Raw genomic sequence first — 21,755 nt, 5'->3', positions numbered from 1 at the left:
TTAAACTGTGGCAATACAAATCATAGGGAGTAAGTATATACTGAGGAAATGTGCAGTAAACATGATCCTCTAATCATTTTGTTTTCACATATTCAGTCTTGCTTGATAGCTATAGACTGATCAGCCACAACATTAGAATCTGCTTCAATCCATCAACATTTGGGACTTCTGCAGGTGTCCTTTGGTCTCTGCGATCAGGTAGCAGATCATTTGCCTGCTGGAGGTTGCGGGTGGGGCGTCTGTGGATCAGGCTATCTCTGGTACATCTTGTAGATTCATGTTTGCATTAGTATCTGGGCTGTTTGAAGGATAATTTAATGTTCTGCGTCAATGTAACATCCACATAAATGACATGAAACCAGATTTCTACAGCAGAACATTGCATTGTAAAGAGATGGCCGTTATTAATTACTTTACATAATCTGTATTTTTGATGTTGTGGCTGATCTCCATGTAATAAGTCATAAATTCAAATATGTAATATCAACAAAACATGCATTATCTCCTATACTGTCCGCCATGACTGCTGCCTTCCCCTGTGTTTTCCGTACTGTTATATATTTATCAGATAAGTACCTGTAAATGAAAAAGTGAAGAAAGATTTTTTTAATCTTTTCTTATTTTATTGTTTGTATGTTTGTTTCTCCTTTTGGAATTTGCTTTTCACCTGTTTTGTACAAGAGTTAGACTGATATGATGCTTTTCCTCTGATTTTATGCAGATTTTATGCAGGAATGATGCTTTGCTTTCATCAGTCTGGCCTTTGGTGGGGAGCCGATGTCTCATACTTTCTTACCACCTTTGCTGATTTATTTATTACTATCAAACTACAAGTCAGCCTTCAAAGCGCATATCAATCTAACCCAGTGCATCCCTACCACTACACTACCCTTTAAGTGTATGTAGAGTCCTCACTAGGTCCAGTTTAAGCCCTTAATAATTCCCAGCTGTTACCCTGTAAATGAACCCAGAGCTCTTTCACCTTTAAGGCTCTTTTTTAAATCTCCCACCAGATTGTCATTAAAGCTCCTTTTTCTCTTCATTCAGTCTGTTTAAAGGCAACCCGCCAGATGACGGCATCCCTGTATGTCTTCCTCTCTTCATCCTTCCACACTTTCATGTCTCCCTCCTTGTACCTCTTCTTTGTCCCAATTCCTCTCATTCATTGATTGCAAAATTTAAATTGCATCCATCCATCTCTCTACACAGTGGAGCCTAGACCCTCAGTGCCTCCAGCTCCTCTCCTGCAGCTGGAGAAGTGCTGCACAAGGAATAACAGCGCCACCCTGGCCTGGAGGGTAGCTATGCCCACCATCAACCCCATCGAGGGCTACATCCTGGAGCTGGATGATGGCAATGGAGGACAGTACAGGGTGAGTACTATTTGTTAAACAAAAGATTTACACTAATAGTGTTTCCCACAGAATTACTCTGTATCGTGGCAGTAATGAGGCACAGATCATATGTGTGCACCCAAAAGAAATGCATATATTTTTTGTGGAAATAGATAATAAAAAATAAGCAGTTGTGTCTCCAGGACAAGAGAATAAAGACAGCTGAACGACACCAAGAACCATCACAGCAGCAACTTGAACTTGTTTCTCAATCTCGTTGTTTTCTCTGAAGGTTGAAAAAGATTCGTGGGCAGCCTGCCCAAGAAATTTCTGTTTTTGGGAAACACTGCAATAACTCTACTGTGAAAATAACTAATCTAATCTGAAACTCAGAAAATGATGTTTAGTAGCTCTCCTCAATATGATGCTCATATCTGACAAAGGACAGATAATACTCTTTATGTGTGTAAGTATATGAGTCATCATCAAGCATGCATTAAAAGTGCTAGAGATCTTGACCTCTTCACTAATCCTTGAGCATATACTGCCTCAACTTGCATTTCAAATGATGCTGAGTTTGTGTGTGTCTGTGTGTGCGTGTTTGTGTGTGCCCCCAGGAGGTATATGTGGGGAAGGAAACAGTGTGTACAGTCGATGGTCTTCATTTCAACAGTTCCTACAACGCAAGGGTGAAAGCTTATAATTCCATTGGAGTGGGTCCATACAGCAAGACAGTCATGCTCAAGACTTCTGATGGTACGTGGTGTGTGCTGGAACTGGCTTAGCTTCCAGAGCATGACAGATGGACTCTTTGTCTGCCTTACTTTTGATTCTGCTCTTTTGGCTGTCTTGATTTCATTATATATTTTTACCCAAGGGATTTTTTTGTCTGCGAGCTTCTTTGTAAAACAGGTTTCATGATGTAATTTCATCTGACCTATGTAACTGTGAACAGAAAAGCCTCTTACATAGAGGAGGAGATGTTTTTGGGAGAAGGCAGGAGAAAGGTAGGTGGAAGATTTTGAAGAGGGTGAAGGAAATACACTGGACAGGAACAGTAGACAAAGAAAGGGGAAGAAAAGAGAAACGGAATAATGAAGAGGAAGCGGATGGAAAAAAGCTGAAGTAGACCAGGTTTGAGTAGACAGTAAAGAAAAGTCACAAACAAGAAGAAAACAGAAGGAAAGAAAAGGAGATCAAAGGAGCGGTTAAGTAAGAAAAAGAAAGGGGGCAATGGAAAAAGAGGATAAAGGTAAAACTGTACAGAGATGCAAAGGAAAAAGAGAAAAGGAAGGAAAAAACATAACTGCAAAGGGAGAAAAAACAGAATATACTGCTGGAGAAGAAAGGAAAGAATGAGATTAAGGACTCAGAGAAAGAGGAGGTGAAAGAAGAAAATAGAGACACCCACTGTGTAACAGCAGAGCAATGCGGGTGGAGATTTTTACAATACACAAACACACAAACAGTGTCTCTGAACCAGCCACAACAATAATGGGCATTAGAGTCTGTTTTCTGACTGATAACTGTTTATCCCACCCGCCCTCTTTTTATTCTTCTCTATCATCGTTCTTCTTCCTGCCTACTCTGCCTCTTTTTCCCTCCCCTTCTCCTCCTCTTCCTCCTCTCTCTCTCTTTGAGGATTGTACCGCAGCTACACCGAGAAAGAAAACTGCGGCGACGTGACTCTTGTTGAACAGACAGCAATGGCTGCAAACAAAAACATGGCATCCGTGTAGTGTGACAGTAAAAATCTCACGTGCAAGCACTTTTTTAATAATGCATTGGTAGTTGATGAAACATTTCCCGTCTCAGGCCTACACTTTACAAGTGCATTGTTTTCTGTGGATGAACCCAATTAGTTGTTGCCCACAACCGCCGTACAAAGATTTCTAAGGTCACATTCATTATAAAAGAATCTTTTAATACATATTAATGTGATTATTTGACAGAGTGATTACATTTATAGTCTTGTTTTTATCAGCCAGAGATGAAAATATCCCTTGCTGAGTGTTAAGATTCAAAGTTGAGGAAGGAGAGTACACACAATTCTTGGTCCAGAAGGTCTTTGGTCAAACAATGATTTTAATGAACACACGTGTGGGAAGACAACTCTGTACGCAGACAGGAAGTAGTCTTCGACTTAATCAAAGCATGAACAGATATTTTATAGCATCAGGGTTTATTTACTGACGCCCCTTCATGCGTCACCGGTACATTTTATACATAGATCAGATCAACATCATCATGACTTTTCACCCAGAAAATCATCTTCTATTTTCATGGCTTGGTACTTTCCGTTCTTATCTTAAAATGAATTGTTCCTCTTTCTTGCCGAGACACCAAGAAACGGTTCCTCTGAATAAATTTAACTCTATGTGTGTGTGTCACGACCTCACATGCTCTTTGTGTCACCTCTTCACCTACTGTCTGTGTCTCGTCCTCAAATGCTCTTTCTCAATTCACCTGTTGCACTTCTGACCTTTTACCAGACCAGAAGCTCACTGAGACTATGTGTATGTCTTCTACTAAATAAATGTTTTAACCAAGAACCTCTACTAAAACCTTAATATAAAATGATCTGATATATAAGTGTTTTGTAAGCATGTATTGCAATTCCTTCTATGGCTCCAAGTCACTTGCACAATAGATTGTCCGAACATCGCGCCGAACAAAGCTTCCGACCCCCAATTAATTGACCGAGCTCCAACTCTTTAATAAGCACAGATATGCATTGTGTATAAAATAGTCATAACTGCTTAAGGCCTTCTTAAAGCTATCTGTTACATTGTTAAAGCCTCGTCTTAGCCTGCGGCTCAAAATAACTATCTGCTTTCACTTCTGCATACAACTTCCTGTCAGCCTGCAACTCAGTCTTTCTGAAAGAGACACTGTTTAACCCCTGAATGCAATATAAACTCCAGATTTTATTATTAATGCAATGGTAATGATGACAATTATTTAACAATAGCAGTAAAATAATTTCCCTGCTCCACACTCCCTCTCACGACCTCTGGAACACCAGAGGTCGCAATACATTGTGGTTCAGCAGGCCTCGAGATCTCCAGGATCCTCGCCCCTCCTGTGGTCGCCGAGATCTTCTGCAAAGGAAACAAAACACCTTTTCTTGCATCTCCCTAACTTATCCTTTTTGGGACTCTTTAATCAAAAGCATGATCCTAATTATGCTCTTAACTTATTGACTTGTATTTATGTATATTCTTCAACGTTCCTCATCACTTTAAACTCTTTAAGCCCTGCTTTCACGTCCAGTTGCTCGCTCTATTTTCCCTTATCTGATCATCAACATCCTGTGCACAAATTGTCGCTGCTGCAAGTTCCTCTACTCCAAAAGAAAACAACCACTTTAATCAATTAAGTTTAAGCATATAAGCAATTACTCCTGTATACATTTCATCATAGCTAAATGCTGCCTTGAAACAACTCCTATGTGTTAACACTAACTTCATTTTAAAACCTCACATTTCCTATGTTATCACCTGTTTTTGGTATAGCCTTTTTTATTTCATTTGCTCCTTTTAATGTAACAATACCTCCTAATTCTAGTTTATCAGACTTAACCAAAATATATGCTTTCCTTCCTCTTTGGTCCTTCTTTAAGTTCAGTTAAAAGCTAAATGAATTTAAGGCCTTTTGCCTGGAATCAATACTGTCATGTGTGTTTCTTAACTCTGTGTCTGTAAGCGTGTGCAATCCTTCATGAACTCATATTATCCTCACAGTAGATTGGCTAATCATAGCGCTAGCCAAAGGCTCGTGACCCTCCAGAGACAAATTTGAGCCACAACTCCTTTAAAAGCACAAAATGCAATATGTATAAAAATCATTTCTACGTAGAAGCTCCCCCTTTATCCTAAAAATAAACCTATGTAATATCTGTATGTGTACGCCTACATTATAACCACTTCTTCTAAAGATCAAAAAATCAAACCTGTTCTACTCCTTCAACCCTCACTAATTTTCCCTCTAAGACTTATTCACAGCTTTGAAAAACCGGCATTGTATCTTCTAAACAGGATTCAGTTCTGTCATGGTCCTGGGCCATGTTGGCCCAGTATTCTTGGTTCCTTGTATTTTCGCTCCTTATTTAGGCCAGGTTTTCTCAGGTGTCCTGTTGTGGTGTTCCCTAAGTGTTTTTTCCCTTTGTGACTCTTACCCCCTTGTGCCCCTCTGTGTATTTATGAGCTCTCGTCTCTCTTTGTGTTTATTCCATGTTTCCCCCAGCCTGTTATGTCTGTGTTCTCCCCTTGATCTCTCCTCCTGTCTGAACCTCTGTGTACTTCCTGTTTTACTTTGACAGTCTCTCGTCAGTATACGTAATGTTGTGTTCACTCCTGCCCTGTCTCGTTATGTTTATCAGTGTCACCTGTGTTCCCCACCTGTGTGTAATCTCCCTGTGTTCTCTGTGTGTATTTCCCCGGACCTCCCTGCATCCTCGTTTCTGGTTTGTGTTATTAGCTTACCCAGTTTAGGTTGTTTTTCCACCAGTGCTGTTTTGTGCCCACCGTTGTAAATAAATATTCACCTGCACCAGAGCTGCCGCCTTTTGGGTCCTTTTCTACAACTCCACACGGCTTGCCTCGCAAACCGTGACAAGTTCACTTTTAATCCTTTAACCTTAACTTAAAAATAACAGTTTCAGTTTTACCATATCCAAATGATCAAAAACCCAAAAGGTCCTAAAATGATCCTAAATTATTAAACAATTAAATTATTAAACCCTAAACCCCCCTTTATCTTGATACATTTCATGTGTCAAGATACTATACAAAACTTAAAAATGCTCAGTTTCCTCACTCATGATCCAATCTATGTCATAAAAATAAACTTAAAACAGAACAGTTATCAGTCATGTGTTTCTTCAATTAATGATAACTGAGTTACATCAAAAAATATTTCCCCTTTAGCATTTGGCATTCTCCCAACAATATACTATAATCCCATAATCTAACCCCAGTCAACAAAACAAAACAGAAATTTTCTCTGGTAAAAACAAATTGTTTGTCCACATTAATTCATCCTCACTCACATGCAGTCACACATTCACTCACATGCAGTCACACCATGTATTTGCTGATAGTGGAGCTTCCCGCACGATCAGGGACTCCACCCTCAGCAAAATGAGCTCAGTCATTTTTTATTTTCCATAGGAAAATATTTCTTTATGCTTTTGGACTGGATTGACTCGCATAAAATCCTTTTTACAGGGACTTACGACCTGAATAGTCCCCACAGGTAGCTCTCCTCAGCCAATTGTAATCTGGAAAGCCGCCTTATATTTGCTCTTCCCGAGAATTTTCAGCGCCGTTATTCACTGTTGCAGGCCTGCTTAAAACAGAGATGAAAAAATAGAGCTGATTGTTAGCTCATAAAAACAAAACAAAATCACCTGACAGGTTTTCTTTAAGTGCACTGTTACAAAATAATGGGCCCAATTTTTTAGACATGTCCATGTTTCCTAAAACTCCCTCTATTAAAAACAAAAACACCAACCCAAACCTAACTGACAGAATCAACCCATCACCACAACAACCTTAAACACACAAGTCTTGCCACCACATAATTTCACCTCCTCAATACACCAAAAGTCTCATTAAAACCACACAATTTGCACACAAAAATCACCCCCTTATGCTCTGTAACATACTTCAATTCAGCATAAAACCCCCTTACAACAACATATCACTAAACTATATATTTCCTACCCAAATCTGCACTTCTCGTCTGCCATGCTTCCTCTTCTGAAAGTCACTTCCTCAGTCACACACATACAGGAAGCTCCTACGTCACCACTCACTCCAACTAATTTGCATACTGAGTCATCTCTCAATGAGTTGCTGTAACAACAGAAACATATGTTTAAACATCACCAACTCATTAAATCATTTTATTTCTTCCAACAGTGATCACTAGTGTTGATCACTCAGTACGAGAGCACTCCTAAGTCACTCTTTTTTAAAACTACTTTAATCCCTTTTTGTTTTCATAACTCCCTTTGTCATATGGCTTATTCTATTCCTCAATTACAAACTCAAATGCATTTTATTAAACATTCACACCATTGTATCATTCATACAAAATAGCAAGCTGTTCTTCATTGCATATGTTTGTGTTCTTAGCCAGGTTTAATCAGTGTCTATGCATTAAACTCCATGAGCTTGTCTTGTCTTTATAAGGTTAATGCATTTTCTGTTTGTGTATGTGAATTTGCATATGTTGCTTTTGCAGTGTGTCAGACTCCTGCACAATTCTCCACTTAAGCCGTCAGTTCTCTTTCCCAAATTTGCTAACCCAAATTTTAAGTTCCCACCTTATTAACAGCGTCCCTGCTCCTCAGCCAGAAATTAGGGCCCACTTGTCAGGTTTATGGAGACATGGCGCTGTAAACAATTCAACCAGAAACTTGCCTTGGCATGTCCAGTCAAGTTAACCTACAGGTTTCTTCCGACCGCCGCACGTGGAAAATTGATCCAGATCTGTTTCGCCCCTATAGAAACACAACTGAGACATTTTCATTATTTTCATATATACTTAAACTACCCGTTTCCCTTTCTCTGGTCAGAAATCCCAACTTATGTCATGTATATACGTGTAAGCAGGTCTTCATTGCTTTTCCTATGTATTTTGTTAATGTTCAGTAAGTGTAAGCTGCTTTCTTCATTGCCTCTATATGTTATAGTCAGGTTTAATTCATGCATCTTTTCCCTGATTTCTTAATTCAAAACTATCTCACTTCTGATTCTTTCCAGAAATAATTTCACATGTAACACTTTGTGTATGTGTGTTTTCTATTCTTGTTTACCTCTTTGTTTGTGACGGTGGACATCTCTAAACCATCATGAGTTCAAGCTTCACTTTCAGTCCAATTACACCCTCTATTCTCACAGTCGAACTCGTCCTGCTTCACCTCTCACTGGTCACTGTCCTCTTCTCTCAGTGTCCTTTTGTTGTCTTGAATTCCAGCAAACACAGTCTGTTTCTTCTCTGTTTCTCTTCAGTATTTTCCTTTTGGATCAAGTCCCAGCCTGGCAAAATACCACATTCAGTGCCTTTAAACAGTCATGTCACACTGTTCTTACCAGCCTGCTGTCCACCGTGCATGGTTCATCACGTGGTTTCTTCTTTCCTGTTGATCCTTTCACTCGTCCCTTTCAAGATTACTCCAAGCAAGACAAATCTGACAATCAGTGTCCAGTGCTTTACCACCGTTCATTATCCCACTGTTCAACTGCCCAGCCTGTAATTTACAGTACATGTTTCCACCTCGTGGTTCCTTTCATGCTGCTGCTGGTGTCGTCAGTGTGGTTTCCGTTGCACTGTCTTTTGCCTGCTATTAATTCTTCTCAAGTCCACGATGTTCTGTCGGTCTTCATCAGGAGATTAACTGTCCTTTGAGCTTCTTCTCAGGATGGGGACAAGTGCGAGGTCAAGCTGTAAAATTTTAAGCCAAAATCTGGCCTGTTTTCTCCCAATTATGCTACTCTAGTGGTTTTGGCGCCGTACTCAAAATTCCAGGTTGAGAGAAGTCCACCTTCATTTATCTGTAATCTGTGTTAACACACTAAAACATACAATTAATATCCTTTTCATTTCTTTTCTCAAAACCTCCATTCGCTTTATCTGCCTAGAGTTTAACTCATCTGTTTCTCTCTCTGGGTGCTCACTCGTCACCTTATATGGGCCTGCAAACTTCCTGTCACCCACACCATTTCCTGTTACATACACACAGCACGCAGCTGCTCTGAGCAGCTCAAGCTGCTTTGCTGTTTCTCCAGGCTAATCAAACTTATTTTGTATTTACAATCTACAAACCCTCTGTAATTCTACTAACTTTTGACCTAAAATGTAGCATCATTCACACAATGATTTCATAATCCTCTCACACACACCTTTTAAATAAACTAAACTCTTATAACATCACTCATGCATCTCTTAAATTAAAAACACTTTCAAACTTTAAAACATCCTACTTTACATCACCAAAGAAATACCTCTCACACCTTTATTATTCTATATTACAACGACGTCTTATATTTACAACCACTGTCAGATCTGTCAGCTTTAGCGCCTACACAATTTTAGACAAATTTAAAATAACCGCCCAGCGGATAAACTCCCTGAGTTTTTTGCGACCAATTAACCAGTATCAAGACTTTAACTGTTTCTGGCCTCATTTCTAAAATCCCTAACTCAATTTAAAAGTGTCCAACACCCAAGGTCCAACCTTTGCTGCCCAAAAAAGCGCAGATACCGTTCCAAACGGTAAGGAGACTCTAACTCCTAGTTTAATTCCAGGATGCCCTGTACCCCACAGTTAAACCACACTGAACTATCCCTCTTCACCGAGAGGTCAATGTCGCGCGTCCACGACAAGGAGGGAGCGTAACCTCCGGGCTCTGCGCTTCCTAGCAGACTCGAACTGCCGTTCTAGAATAATTTATAATACTTTAAAACAACAATCAACACCCGAAACAAGTGTATAACTGAGGCAGATCGACCCTGATGGACAATGGGGACTCTAACCCACAAAATGACCAACCAAGGTCTGACCTAATGACCAACCGGGACTTTAACCCACAAAATGACCAAATACCCTACCAAACTACTTGAGACTCTAACTCAATTTCTTTGGGACTTCAACCCAGTATTTAAACTTTTCCTGGCAGACTCTAACTGCTTTAGCAGACTTTACTGCTTTAGCAGACTTTACTGCTTTCATTTCTTCATTCTTCTTAGCAGAACTCTAACTGCTTCAACTCATGAGATTTTTCATCAAAATCAAAACAGACATCCACCAGTAACTTTAGTGAGTAGACTTAAATATTATCATGTCCAATTTGGCACACTTTGGAAATAATTCAACAGGTAGTGCCTTACCTTTTGGATAAGCCGGCTTATGCCCACTCACTTCGACCACTGGAATTCATGTCTGCCCGTCAGACCACCTCAGAGACCACCAAATTTCTCCATCTAAACCTCCAATCCTCCCTCCTCAACCACCGGACGAAGCCCCCAAATGTTAAGATTCAAAGTTGAGGAAGGAGAGTACACACAATTCTTGGTCCAGAAGGTCTTTGGTCAAACAATGATTTTAATGAACACACGTGTGGGAAGACAACTCTGTACGCAGACAGGAAGTAGTCTTCGACTTAATCAAAGCATGAACAGATATTTTATAGCATCAGGGTTTATTTACTGACGCCCCTTCATGCGTCACCGGTACATTTTATACATAGATCAGATCAACATCATCATGACTTTTCACCCAGAAAATCATCTTCTATTTTCATGGCTTGGTACTTTCCGTTCTTATCTTAAAATGAATTGTTCCTCTTTCTTGCCGAGACACCAAGAAACGGTTCCTCTGAATAAATTTAACTCTATGTGTGTGTGTCACGACCTCACATGCTCTTTGTGTCACCTCTTCACCTACTGTCTGTGTCTCGTCCTCAAATGCTCTTTCTCAATTCACCTGTTGCACTTCTGACCTTTTACCAGACCAGAAGCTCACTGAGACTATGTGTATGTCTTCTACTAAATAAATGTTTTAACCAAGAACCTCTACTAAAACCTTAATATAAAATGATCTGATATATAAGTGTTTTGTAAGCATGTATTGCAATTCCTTCTATGGCTCCAAGTCACTTGCACAATAGATTGTCCGAACATCGCGGCGAACAAAGCTTCCGACCCCCAATTAATTGACCGAGCTCCAACTCTTTAATAAGCACAGATATGCATTGTGTATAAAATAGTCATAACTGCTTAAGGCCTTCTTAAAGCTATCTGTTACATTGTTAAAGCCTCGTCTTAGCCTGCGGCTCAAAATAACTATCTGCTTTCACTTCTGCATACAACTTCCTGTCAGCCTGCAACTCAGTCTTTCTGAAAGAGACACTGTTTAACCCCTGAATGCAATATAAACTCCAGATTTTATTATTAATGCAATGGTAATGATGACAATTATTTAACAATAGCAGTAAAATAATTTCCCTGCTCCACATGAGTTAAGCTGAAAGTTGTATTTATGTGTATTCCTTGAGCTTGTTCAAAGTATTTTGATAATTTAAAAAAATCAGTCACAGCAATTAAACTAGTTTGACTTTTCAGACCACACAATGCTCAGAGAAGGTGTAACAGACTCAAGTATGGGTCATTTGGAAGATGCTTGTAAAAAGCCTCTACTGTCTAGGGATGGGTATCGTTTAGGTTTTATCCGATACCGGTGCCAAACCAGTACTTTTGAAACGGTGCTGGTGCTTAAACGGTGCTCAAACTTTTGCTTTGGTCATTTTAGCCTTTTTGGCCAGGGTGAAGGGAGTATCTGCCATCAAACAAGAAGACAGCCGCATGTAACTACAACGGTGTTTGCTAGTTCACCTTACATGCATTAATTTAATAACGTGGTTAGCCTACTCAACTTAAATTACACACGAACATTAAGCTACTCACGCAGAGAAGAACGGCTGCTGCTGCCATCATCATCCGTCATCATTTCTGCTACACTGGCAGGGCTAGGGGCCAGGACTCTACTCTTCGGGTTCTTGGGGGATGTTGCTAACTTGGTGCATTTCTTGGCTTCTAAAAAAACGCTATGCATCGCCAGGTTGGTTGTCAGATTCGAGGTGTTATCTCCTTTGCACAGTATCACAGTATCACCTTAAAGCACTTGTTGCAGGCTGCTGAGTTTGCATCTTTTGCTGTGAAGTAAAGCCAGACTTTTGACCACTTTGCCTTGGGCATTTTTAATCTGTAGCTCTAAAAGAATGTACGTACCTGGGCCCACCTACTATCCTTGCAAAGATAAAATGATTGGCTAGAATCCAAAGTGTATGACATCTCAGGAAGAAAAAAAAAGCACCGAAATAAAGCAATGAAATGTGCGCTGCTTTTGCCATAATGGCACCGGATACCGGTACCCATCCCTACTACTGTCTAAAGAGAATATTGTAGCACAGCTTAGGTTTTGAACTGAACAAACCACAAGACTTCTCGAACAATGTCCTTTTAATGTACAGCGCCATGTTTGGAGAAAGTCAAACATGGTGGTGGAGCGGTGATGGTTTGGGTTTGTTTTGCACCCACAGGACCTCGGCTCCTCGCAGTCATTGAGTCACCCTTAAACTCCTCTATACTCCTCTGATACTAAAGTATTTTAGAGTCAAATGTGATCATGTTTGCAAGAACACCCAAATTGGTTCATGCAACAGGAAAATTATCCAGCAAATCTACAATAAATAGCTGAAATAGAAAAGAATCAATATGCTACAATGGCACAGTCAAAGTTCAGACCTCAACCTGACAGAAATGCTGTTTTGGGACCTTAAGAGAGCTGTGCATTAATAAATGACATCAAACCTTAACGAAATGAAGCAAAGCTATATAGCAAATATGGCCATAATGAATTAAGACACTGAAAGTTATAAAGAAAACAATTACTTCAAGTTATTTCTGCTAAAGGTGGTTCTATGAGCTTTGAATCATGTTTTATTTTCAAAGGACTGTATAGGGTCTTTAATCCTATGAAAAAGAAAGCATGGCCCTTCTAGAATCAGTGATATAATTATTGGCTTTACTGTAGGTGTGGGTAGGTATAGCTACCCAGTAAGGTTCACTTTGGATGAGCAGTTTTTAAAATTATTTTAATAAGATGCAGAATACAACATGTGACTAAATTTAGTGTGAATGTTAGTACAGACTTACAGAATTTCCAAAGACTATTAGCAGGCTAACTGTTGTGTCCTTCTTACAGTGGCTTGGTTCACCTTTGACCCCACCTCAGCTCATCGGGACATTGTTCTGACTAATGACAACCAGACAGTTAGCTGTAACAGCTATGATGACCGTGTGGTGCTGGGGACTGCTGCTTTCTCCAAGGTGAAGTGTATACAGATATTTTCCATTTAAATTTGACAGCGATTAGCCTTTTTCTGTTGATTTTTGGTTATAGAAGTTATAGAAGATTAATTTTTTTACCCCCTATTGAATCTCAGGGCATTCACTATTGGGAGGTCAGCATTGATCGCTATGACAACCACCCAGATCCTGCGTTTGGCATAGCAAGGATCAACACCATGAAGGACATGATGTTGGGGAAAGATGACAAAGCCTGGGCCATGTATGTGGACAACAACCGCTCCTGGTTCATGCACAACAACTCCCACACCAACAGGTAGGTGCATGGGGAGCAACAACACCACCAACAGTTTTTAGTGATAACTTTTAACCATTGTTCCCTACCATTGGACATGTTGTATAATACTGGCATAAAATACATATCATATTTAAAAAATGAGAACAATTAAGAGATTCCATCTGCATGTTTTCAAGAAAAATCCCAAACTGATATCCTGCAGGATCCAGAGGCTCATATCATTCAAATGCAAAGACAACTGACAAAAGACTAATTTAAGATTGTTTTTTAAAATAATATACTGGTTACCTTCCAATACAGTGCCTGAGTTTATTTGTTTTAGATTTGCCTTTCATCCTCATGTCCTTGTGAACTTTAGGTCTGTTTTCAGCTGCTATTTCGAGAATCGTTGTAGATCAGAATTCCACTTCTGTGCATGAGCATTGTGAGATTTTATCATGGACGTCAAACCTCTTCAGTGGCTTTTGTTGTCAAAATGATCAGATCATTTTGAGGAACATCACTTCTGGTGGGGGTTTGTTCCCCAGCTACAACCCAGTGTTTGCCTATCAGGTCTTTCTTAAGAGAGTGCACTGTGAATTTTTCCTTAAGGTCAGACTGTCAATGGAGACTTGCAAATTGGGTAACAGCCCGAGGCTTCTGTGAGAGAACACTTGGTTGAGATGTGGTGCAGGCAAGAATGAAAGGAAAGGTTTACCTGGGATGTGTTGCTTGGACATGGTGGCACTAACATAAAGACAGGAGGTAGCAGAGTTGAAGTATCTAAGATTAGAGAACTGGCAAGATTAGAGGACCAGCTCAGGTCGAGTGTTTTGATGACACAGTTTGAAAGGCAAGGCTGAGATGGTTTGGACATGTGCAGAGGAGGAAAAGAAGAAGATCACACAGAAGATTTTTGGTTGGAGTGAAGGAGGACACTACAGGTAAGTTTGTGTGACAGAAGAGGATGCTAGAGATAGAGACAGATGATCCACTATGTTGATCCATAAAGAGAACAGCAAAAAGATGAGGAAAATTGGCACATGCAATTATGAAGACAATTCATGCTCTGCAGATTTGGGACTTTCTTTCTTTGCCCCAAAAATTTAAGTCAAGTAGAAGAGCTCCATTTGACACACTCGAGGAGATCCGGTTAGAAAGGGAGCTTCAGGGAGCAGTCGACAACTTGTAGTCATGCTGAAAGGATTTCAGCGATGCCCAGGGACAGATTGTTGAAGGGAACATCAGGAAAGCTAAAAAAGACATTGACAGCTTTTCCAGACTTTCACTATTATCACGCTGGTTTTCCCCGCTGCAGTTATTTAATACAAAGAACAAAAGACAAATCTTGAAATTTTTAAATTTGTTTTGTTTTGTCAAACTACAAAGTTAAAATTGAATATATTACTCATGCTGTGTGAACAACTCATAGGCTGCTAGGTTGTAAAAATCCCCGTTCCTGCGGCAAAGCTTTCATGGAGTTTTCAGCTCTTTCATCAACCCCTCTAAAGGATTGTTGTAGCACTTTCTGTCTTGGAAGAAGCTGTTCATAACATTAATGCCTTTAACATGTGTATCTGCAGACCGGATAGTATAATATGAAATCAGTAGTTTACGTTCCTTCATTAGGAATTTTCTGTAACATCCTTCAAGCCCTCAAATATTTAATAAACCATTAATTAGAAGGCACAATTAAATCTGAGTGGAGTGATGCTGGGATTTAATTTGTTCTATTTTTGCTGGCGAAGCTTTTAATCCTTTAATGATAATCCCACTACGGTGATTCATGAAGAGAAGGAGAAATACCTGCTGAATTTAATTTTTCATAACATGGCAATCCCAAGATTGTCATTATATCATTCCTAATGTACTATAATGTATTATTACTGTAGCAATACTGCTGTTTCCTTTACTATAAAATATGATTCAATTAGTTTGTAACATTAACAAATCCAACTTGTTAAATCTTGTCTTACTAGAAAGCAGCACTCATCATTTTAAGTAATTCATGAGCAACTTTTGTCGTTGAGTAAAACAACAGGAGACAGGGACTCTGTAAAGTGTTTCCCTTATGCATTCATCATTCTGTCTTGTGCATTAAGTCTCATACTTCTAAGAGGTTTGGAAGCTATAACCATAGATGCACACGATGACAGAGAAACCCGAAGGCTCACACAATACTAACAAACAGACTAACAAACACACAGGGGAGCTGTATAAGATGGCTGCAGGAAACATCAAAACATGCATCTGCACCGTCTCTCTGTCTGCTTCACAAGGAAGCCATCAAACTCTCATTAAAGATTTATTCATGAAAAATATCTGCTCTCTTGACTTGTCAGTTCTCTACCCACCTTTCATGTCATTCATCGTGTCGTGTCGGAGCTTTATTTTTGACTTCTTAATCTCATATTGATTTCTTTATCTGTTAGTGCCCTGACAGCCTAATCCTGGTGAGTGTCTGCATTTCTATAAGTTTAGAGACATTTGTTTAGCTCTTAGCAAAAACACAAGCTTTGTGGTTAAAACATAGTTTTTTGGAGCGCAGGTTTTTGCCATAGATCGTTTTCATTAAGTCACTTCTTAAAACAGAGAACAGAGAGTTTACGTGTTAGACAAAAAGAGCAGACGTTTAATTTTAAATACATTTGATATGTGAAATAATTCATTCAACAGCAACTGAGCCAATTCTAACTTTGATTTATGAGTTACAGGGGTCTTTGTTTGCCATTTGATGCACTGTTAGCTTCAGGTTCCATGTAGAAGACGCCAACAAATGTCACATAAAACACACAAAATATGAACACAAGAGTGATCAGATTTTTTTAAAACTTTAACTAATTTAACACACACGTAGATTAAAGTATCATAAACCAAAATAATAATAATAATAATAATAATTAATTAAAAAACACATTAACCATCCCAGCAACAGCCTGTTCACTCTGCTGCCATTTGGCAAGAAATACTAAAGAACCTGTTGCTGCATCCCCAGACTTCAGAGTGCTGTCTTTAAACAAGCTGTGAATGAGTTAAAGGACTCTTCGGTGACTATGTTTTGTATTCATTCTTTTACATATATATTTGTCTTTTTTTGCAGCATGACACAACTACAGTCATATTTGTGCTGTGTTACCTTCAATGTGAAACTTAACCTACTATAAAATCTGTGCATTTACGGCACATATACATAACAAAATTGACTAGCTTTGTGTGTGTGGGTGTGTGTAGGGCAGAGGGAGGCATCACTAAGGGCTCGACTGTGGGTGTCCTGCTGGATCTGACTAAACGCACACTGACCTTCTACATCAATAAGGAACAGCATGGCCCAACTGCCTTTGAGAACCTGGACGGGGTCTTTGTGCCCGCCGTCAGCCTCAACAGAAATGTGCAGGTCTGTGTGTGTTAAAGTGCCATGTTTAACAGCAATGGAAAATAACCAGCTCCCTGATGGGCTGCCTTGATTGTTGACCTCGGTAAAGTGTTTACTGCAAAATAACTCAATGAAAAAAGAAGAGGAATTAAATTCAAGAATAGCAAGGAAAAATGGCTCCCCGAGGAGAGATTCTGTACACAGATGCGATGATTAACACAAACTTCAAAGCAACCAAGCTGCAACTACATTACTGTAAAATTCAGATGAAATATAGGTTATATTTATGCAGTTTATGAGACATTTAGTGAATGATTCCTAACCCATGAGCTCAGATTACTGTGTGTTCCAAAGGTAAATAAATGTGTCTTCTCCAAAACAAATTTCACATGAAATAGATGCAGTGGTGCTTTTATGTGCCCACTCTGATCTCTAAGATCACTGCCTGATTCGTGCTGATTTCAATGAGTGTTTTTTCCGTTTCTCTATTTCAGGTGACATTAGTGACAGGCCTGGAAGTTCCAAAGAATATCAAACAGTAAGAGCTCCCTCCTTACTCTGAGCGTGCCCTGGATACAAACCAATGATGTCATGTCCAGTACTGTCAGATGGGATCTGTTCCTCTCCCATCCTTCTCAAGTTGACCCTTAACCTGGACAATCTTCAGCTCCACGACTTTTTAGAGAAGTGACAAGTTTATTGGCTATAAATGTAATGATTACAGCTTGACGACGTCACTGCAGAGATGGCTGGAGGGCCATACTTTTTTCCACTGCCCAGTTTATTTTTCTCAAAGATACAAACAACACTGATATTATCTATATTCCAGCTTGCACAGTTTATGTTATTTTAAACAATCTGGGCTTAACTCCGCCCCTTAAAGATTTTATATTGTGCAGGAAAGATCATTGTGAGTTGAAAAATAAAGAAAAAATAGACCACAAGCAACACAGTTTTTAGGAGGTGGAAAAAAAACTCCTGAGAGAAATGATTCAGCAGTGCTTTTTGTTGCTCTGCTTCTCTCTCAGGTGTGTTTACAGCCGAGATGAACACGAGTCATTTGTAGGACTTGTGTAGTGGCACCATGGGTTTTTTCTCTCATAAAATATTTAAAAGCTAAACTCTCGCTTCACACTTTCATCTCAGTGTTGACTCCAACAGCACTGCCTTCTCTGTTTTCTCTGTGATTTCTTATCTGTGGTAAGGAATCTGACAGCCATCTTAAAGCCGGCAAAGCTTCCCTCATGATCGACTCTCTTTCTCATGCAAAGCGGCGCAAAGATCGTTTGATAGTGTTGTCAGAACGGTTTACATATTGAGGTCAGTCTGAGAAGGCTGGAACTTAATTCCATTTCATTTTTCAGTAATCTGACAGATCTACCGAGCCAGGGGTGTATTATTTTGAAATTCACAGTCTCAAAGGCCTAGAGACCACCAGCCTTTTCTTTTCCTTATTTGTCTTAAAAACCTAAAACTCCGACATCAAAAAAGCTCCCACTAAGATGTAGCAGATCGCCACATTTCGACGTCTTTGGCAGTGAACTTTTGGACTCTGCTAGAACATGAAAATGATTGCACCACTTGGTATGACTTATCCACTGGCCAGTAAGAAACATTACTGTGGTATTTAATAAATCACGTGGCCATGCAATTTGCATACTGAAACAAACCTATTTGCCTGCAGGGGCATCTCAGACTCAAAGAACTGTTTTGACTTTGACAGATCATTGTCAGAAAATGCTAAAACGAAGTAGAATCGAGCCAAACTTCATTTTCTTTGATTTACAATTTAAAGATAATATAATACACCCCCAGTCGATGAGAAAAGTATGGTCGTCTCAAGAACATTTCATTCTGTGCTCATCTCTCAGTCTCACTGCAGAATCTCAAGATGCTTTCAGACACCTTTTATCTGTGGCCCTGAACGTTATCTTTTAAAGTCACATCAGGTAAAGCTACATAAGCTGCTACATTTATCATCAGGGACTAGATATGGCAGCCTATAGAGGACAGTAGCTTCAACCAGACCACTGTGACTCAGGACATGAGACACTGTATAAAGTACATAGGTATAAGTACACTGTTTATGTATGTTTTATCAGTTCATGGAATGGAAGAATTCATTAATTGAGGTTATTTAATCTACGACTTGTTTATATCTGAGCCATTTCTGTTCCCTATAATGTGAGTTTGAGAGGTAGACTGACATTACCACATGACAGTGGGTTTTACATGTGAATGGACATCCTCAAACTGTAAATACTGATATGTGAGTTATGATTATAACATGTGACATTAAGCATGGATTCAAACAAGTTTACAAACTATCTGAAGCTGTATTGTAAATAGTGTACCGTTTGTCTTTGCAATGAGGGACCCTGAAACCAACCGCTATAACAGCTCGCCCCCTGCTGGTGAACGGTGGCGAGAACAAGATTAAGGCATCCCCGACAAAACCTGCCGATATCTGTTTTCATGCTTTTCATCACAGACTTTTTAAAATGTGTCAGGATTTATGTTACTGTAAATCACAAACTATCTCATGATATTTTGGACATTTAAACATAAAGTTTACATTAAAAGGGTTGAACATTTTACATTGACAAATTAGTGTAGCACTTGTATACTTACTGCACCCTCATTCTTTAAAATATACCACAGAAATGAACAGAAATAATGTGTAAGGTTAAGAATTACTGGTATTTTTACAGGAAATGATCAGGTCTATTTTGAATGCCTATTTTAAAAACATTTAGTTACTAGTAGAGATCTAGGTTTCTAAAATAAAGTAAATATCTTTATTTTTTCTTTATTTGGACGTTTTACTAAGTTTTTAGGAGGTAGAGATGGGATATTATATTTATTTTTAAATCAGCATTGATATTTTGAATGTTAAATTCTTTACATTTGCATTGCAGTATATCTTATTTATAGGCATTTCATACACCTGGGCTATATAAAATATTTCTGAGAATGATGATCTCAAGGGAGCCACAAATAGTGAACTCATAAAGTCAAGTCAAATGTAATTCCATATACTATGATGTGTAATATGTACAGGGTGTCCAGAAGGGATTTGTCACCAGTATCAACTCAATTTAATTGAATTGAATTTATATAGCACCAATTCACAACAACAGCTGCCTCCAGGTAAAGACTTTACACTATTACAGTAAGAACCCCAATGATCGCACGATGCCCTACGAGCAAACACTTGGCGATACTGGGAAGCAAGATCTCCCTTTAAACAGGAAGACTCAGGGTCAGGAAAGGTGCAGCCATCTGGTTGGACCGGTTGGGAGGTGATGAGAAAGGGGGGGGGGGGGGGGGGGGAAAGGAGCGCGTGAAAGGACAAAAGACTGACTATTGGAGAAGGAAAACAATTTAGTCACAGGTACCCATTCAATTGAATTAAACAGAATTCAGCTGAAGAAAATAAATAGAGAAATCAAGGCCTCCATGGAGCATTTTAAAACCTGCCAGCATTGCTTTTGCTCAGTTTGGCCAATCATTTGCCATTTGGTGTTTGCTGTTAACCCTTTTTTAATGTGACTTCAATCGATTCAATAACATTTGCTTTAACATTGCATAACCACTGTGTAGCTTTAGATGGAGGGTCGTTTCAGTGGGAAGAAAATCTGAATCTGTGTGTTAATGCTTCTAGCATCGGGAACGGCAATTTTGTGGCACTGTGCTGATACCAGCCTTTTTAAAAATGCAGTTATTTTTGGTGGAAATGGGTAGAACCACACTGAGTTTCAGAAAGACATTAAGACGCCAGTGGAAAAGAAGCAATGCTTTGTCTGCCTGTTTTTTTCTTCTTTTTGAAGCTACCTGCTAGAGCTCAACAAAGTTAGCATACAGATGGTTTAATAGTGTAGGCTTTATAAGTTAATGAACCAGATCTTTTGAACTGAACCAAAAATGGAGCTAGATATGTATACTTCAAGCAGATACTGCAGTAACTGCACCCAAGTGGCAAAAAAAGCACTTACACCAAGCCTGTTGACTAAATCATGATGACAAGATCTATTTAAGTTTACATTCATCTGTAAGTGAAGATTTTTAACCCAAGTACTCTCTTCACTTAAATGTAACATATTTCCTTTGTAACATGAATACAGCGTTAGTGCAAATGTCAGAATTTAAAGCAGCTTACATTTTTTTTTTACCTGATGTGCCCCAGACTGCCAGCTTTCACCTAAGGGCTACATTTACATCACTTCTGGCTGCTCAGCTCTGACCTTGCTGCCACCTCCCACGCCAGATGCAGAAACCTGCCCTGAGGCTGAATTTGCTGTAACAGGAATAGATTTCTAGACAAAAGTGAAATATCGTGTAACCAGCCTTCTGAAAAGTTGGATGATTTGGGGTTATGTCTCTGTGGTCTGTATGGATGTCAAAATGATAGTCAGGAAATCGTGACTGGAGGCAATTAAAGCTTCTGCTGAGGGGCTCAAATTCACCCTGTGTTAACATTTGGTTCCATATTTTCTTGCCTAAAAGTCACTTAAAACAATATTATTTCACAGAAACGAACAAAAAACAAATCTTGCATATTAAAATATTCATGCTGCAGTCACTTCTGTCCAGATGTATTTGTAAGAGTTCCTGTATGAAATGTCCCTTTACTCAACACTTACCCACCCATGAATGTGACATATTTTACCAATTTAATTTTAATGGTATGGTGCTGGGAATTACACTAGTATTATTAGATTATGTTTGAAAAAGTAGAGGAAAAAATGTAATTTATTTACTCTATAAAGTATTTATAAATATTTAATTATGTATTTTCTTTTGTATAATATCCTCTTGAATGGCTACTAATATGGTCTGTGTTTGACCAGTAAGGATTGCAAGTCGAAAACGGCCCGCGTCTGTAAAATATTTT

General features: G+C 39.1%; 1 protein-coding gene across 2 annotated transcripts in view; it reads left to right on the top strand.

Annotated features, from left to right (window-relative positions):
* The window catches only part of trim67 (tripartite motif containing 67), a 67,316-nt gene extending 47,135 nt beyond the window's left edge, over window positions 1-20,181 (top strand). For both annotated transcript variants that reach the window (XM_086264864.1, XM_086264865.1), the window contains 6 exons: window positions 1,210-1,373; window positions 1,952-2,090; window positions 13,108-13,232; window positions 13,349-13,527; window positions 16,720-16,882; window positions 17,356-20,181. In XM_086264864.1, coding sequence (XP_086120990.1) covers window positions 1,210-1,373; window positions 1,952-2,090; window positions 13,108-13,232; window positions 13,349-13,527; window positions 16,720-16,882; window positions 17,356-17,403 — 818 coding nt within the window. In that variant the 3' untranslated portion in view covers window positions 17,404-20,181. The remainder of the gene's footprint in view (window positions 1-1,209; window positions 1,374-1,951; window positions 2,091-13,107; window positions 13,233-13,348; window positions 13,528-16,719; window positions 16,883-17,355) is intronic.
* Window positions 20,182-21,755: the final 1,574 nt, after the last annotated feature.

The sequence above is a fragment of the Aulonocara sp. 'chitande type north' Nkhata Bay genome, linkage group LG15 (genome assembly GCF_057382095.1).
Source record: "Aulonocara sp. 'chitande type north' Nkhata Bay isolate Kocher_YH1m ecotype deep benthic linkage group LG15, A_spYH_male_GT1.1, whole genome shotgun sequence".
Lineage (NCBI taxonomy): Eukaryota > Metazoa > Chordata > Actinopteri > Cichliformes > Cichlidae > Aulonocara > Aulonocara sp. 'chitande type north' Nkhata Bay.
This window is presented reverse-complemented; position numbering and strand designations above follow the sequence as displayed.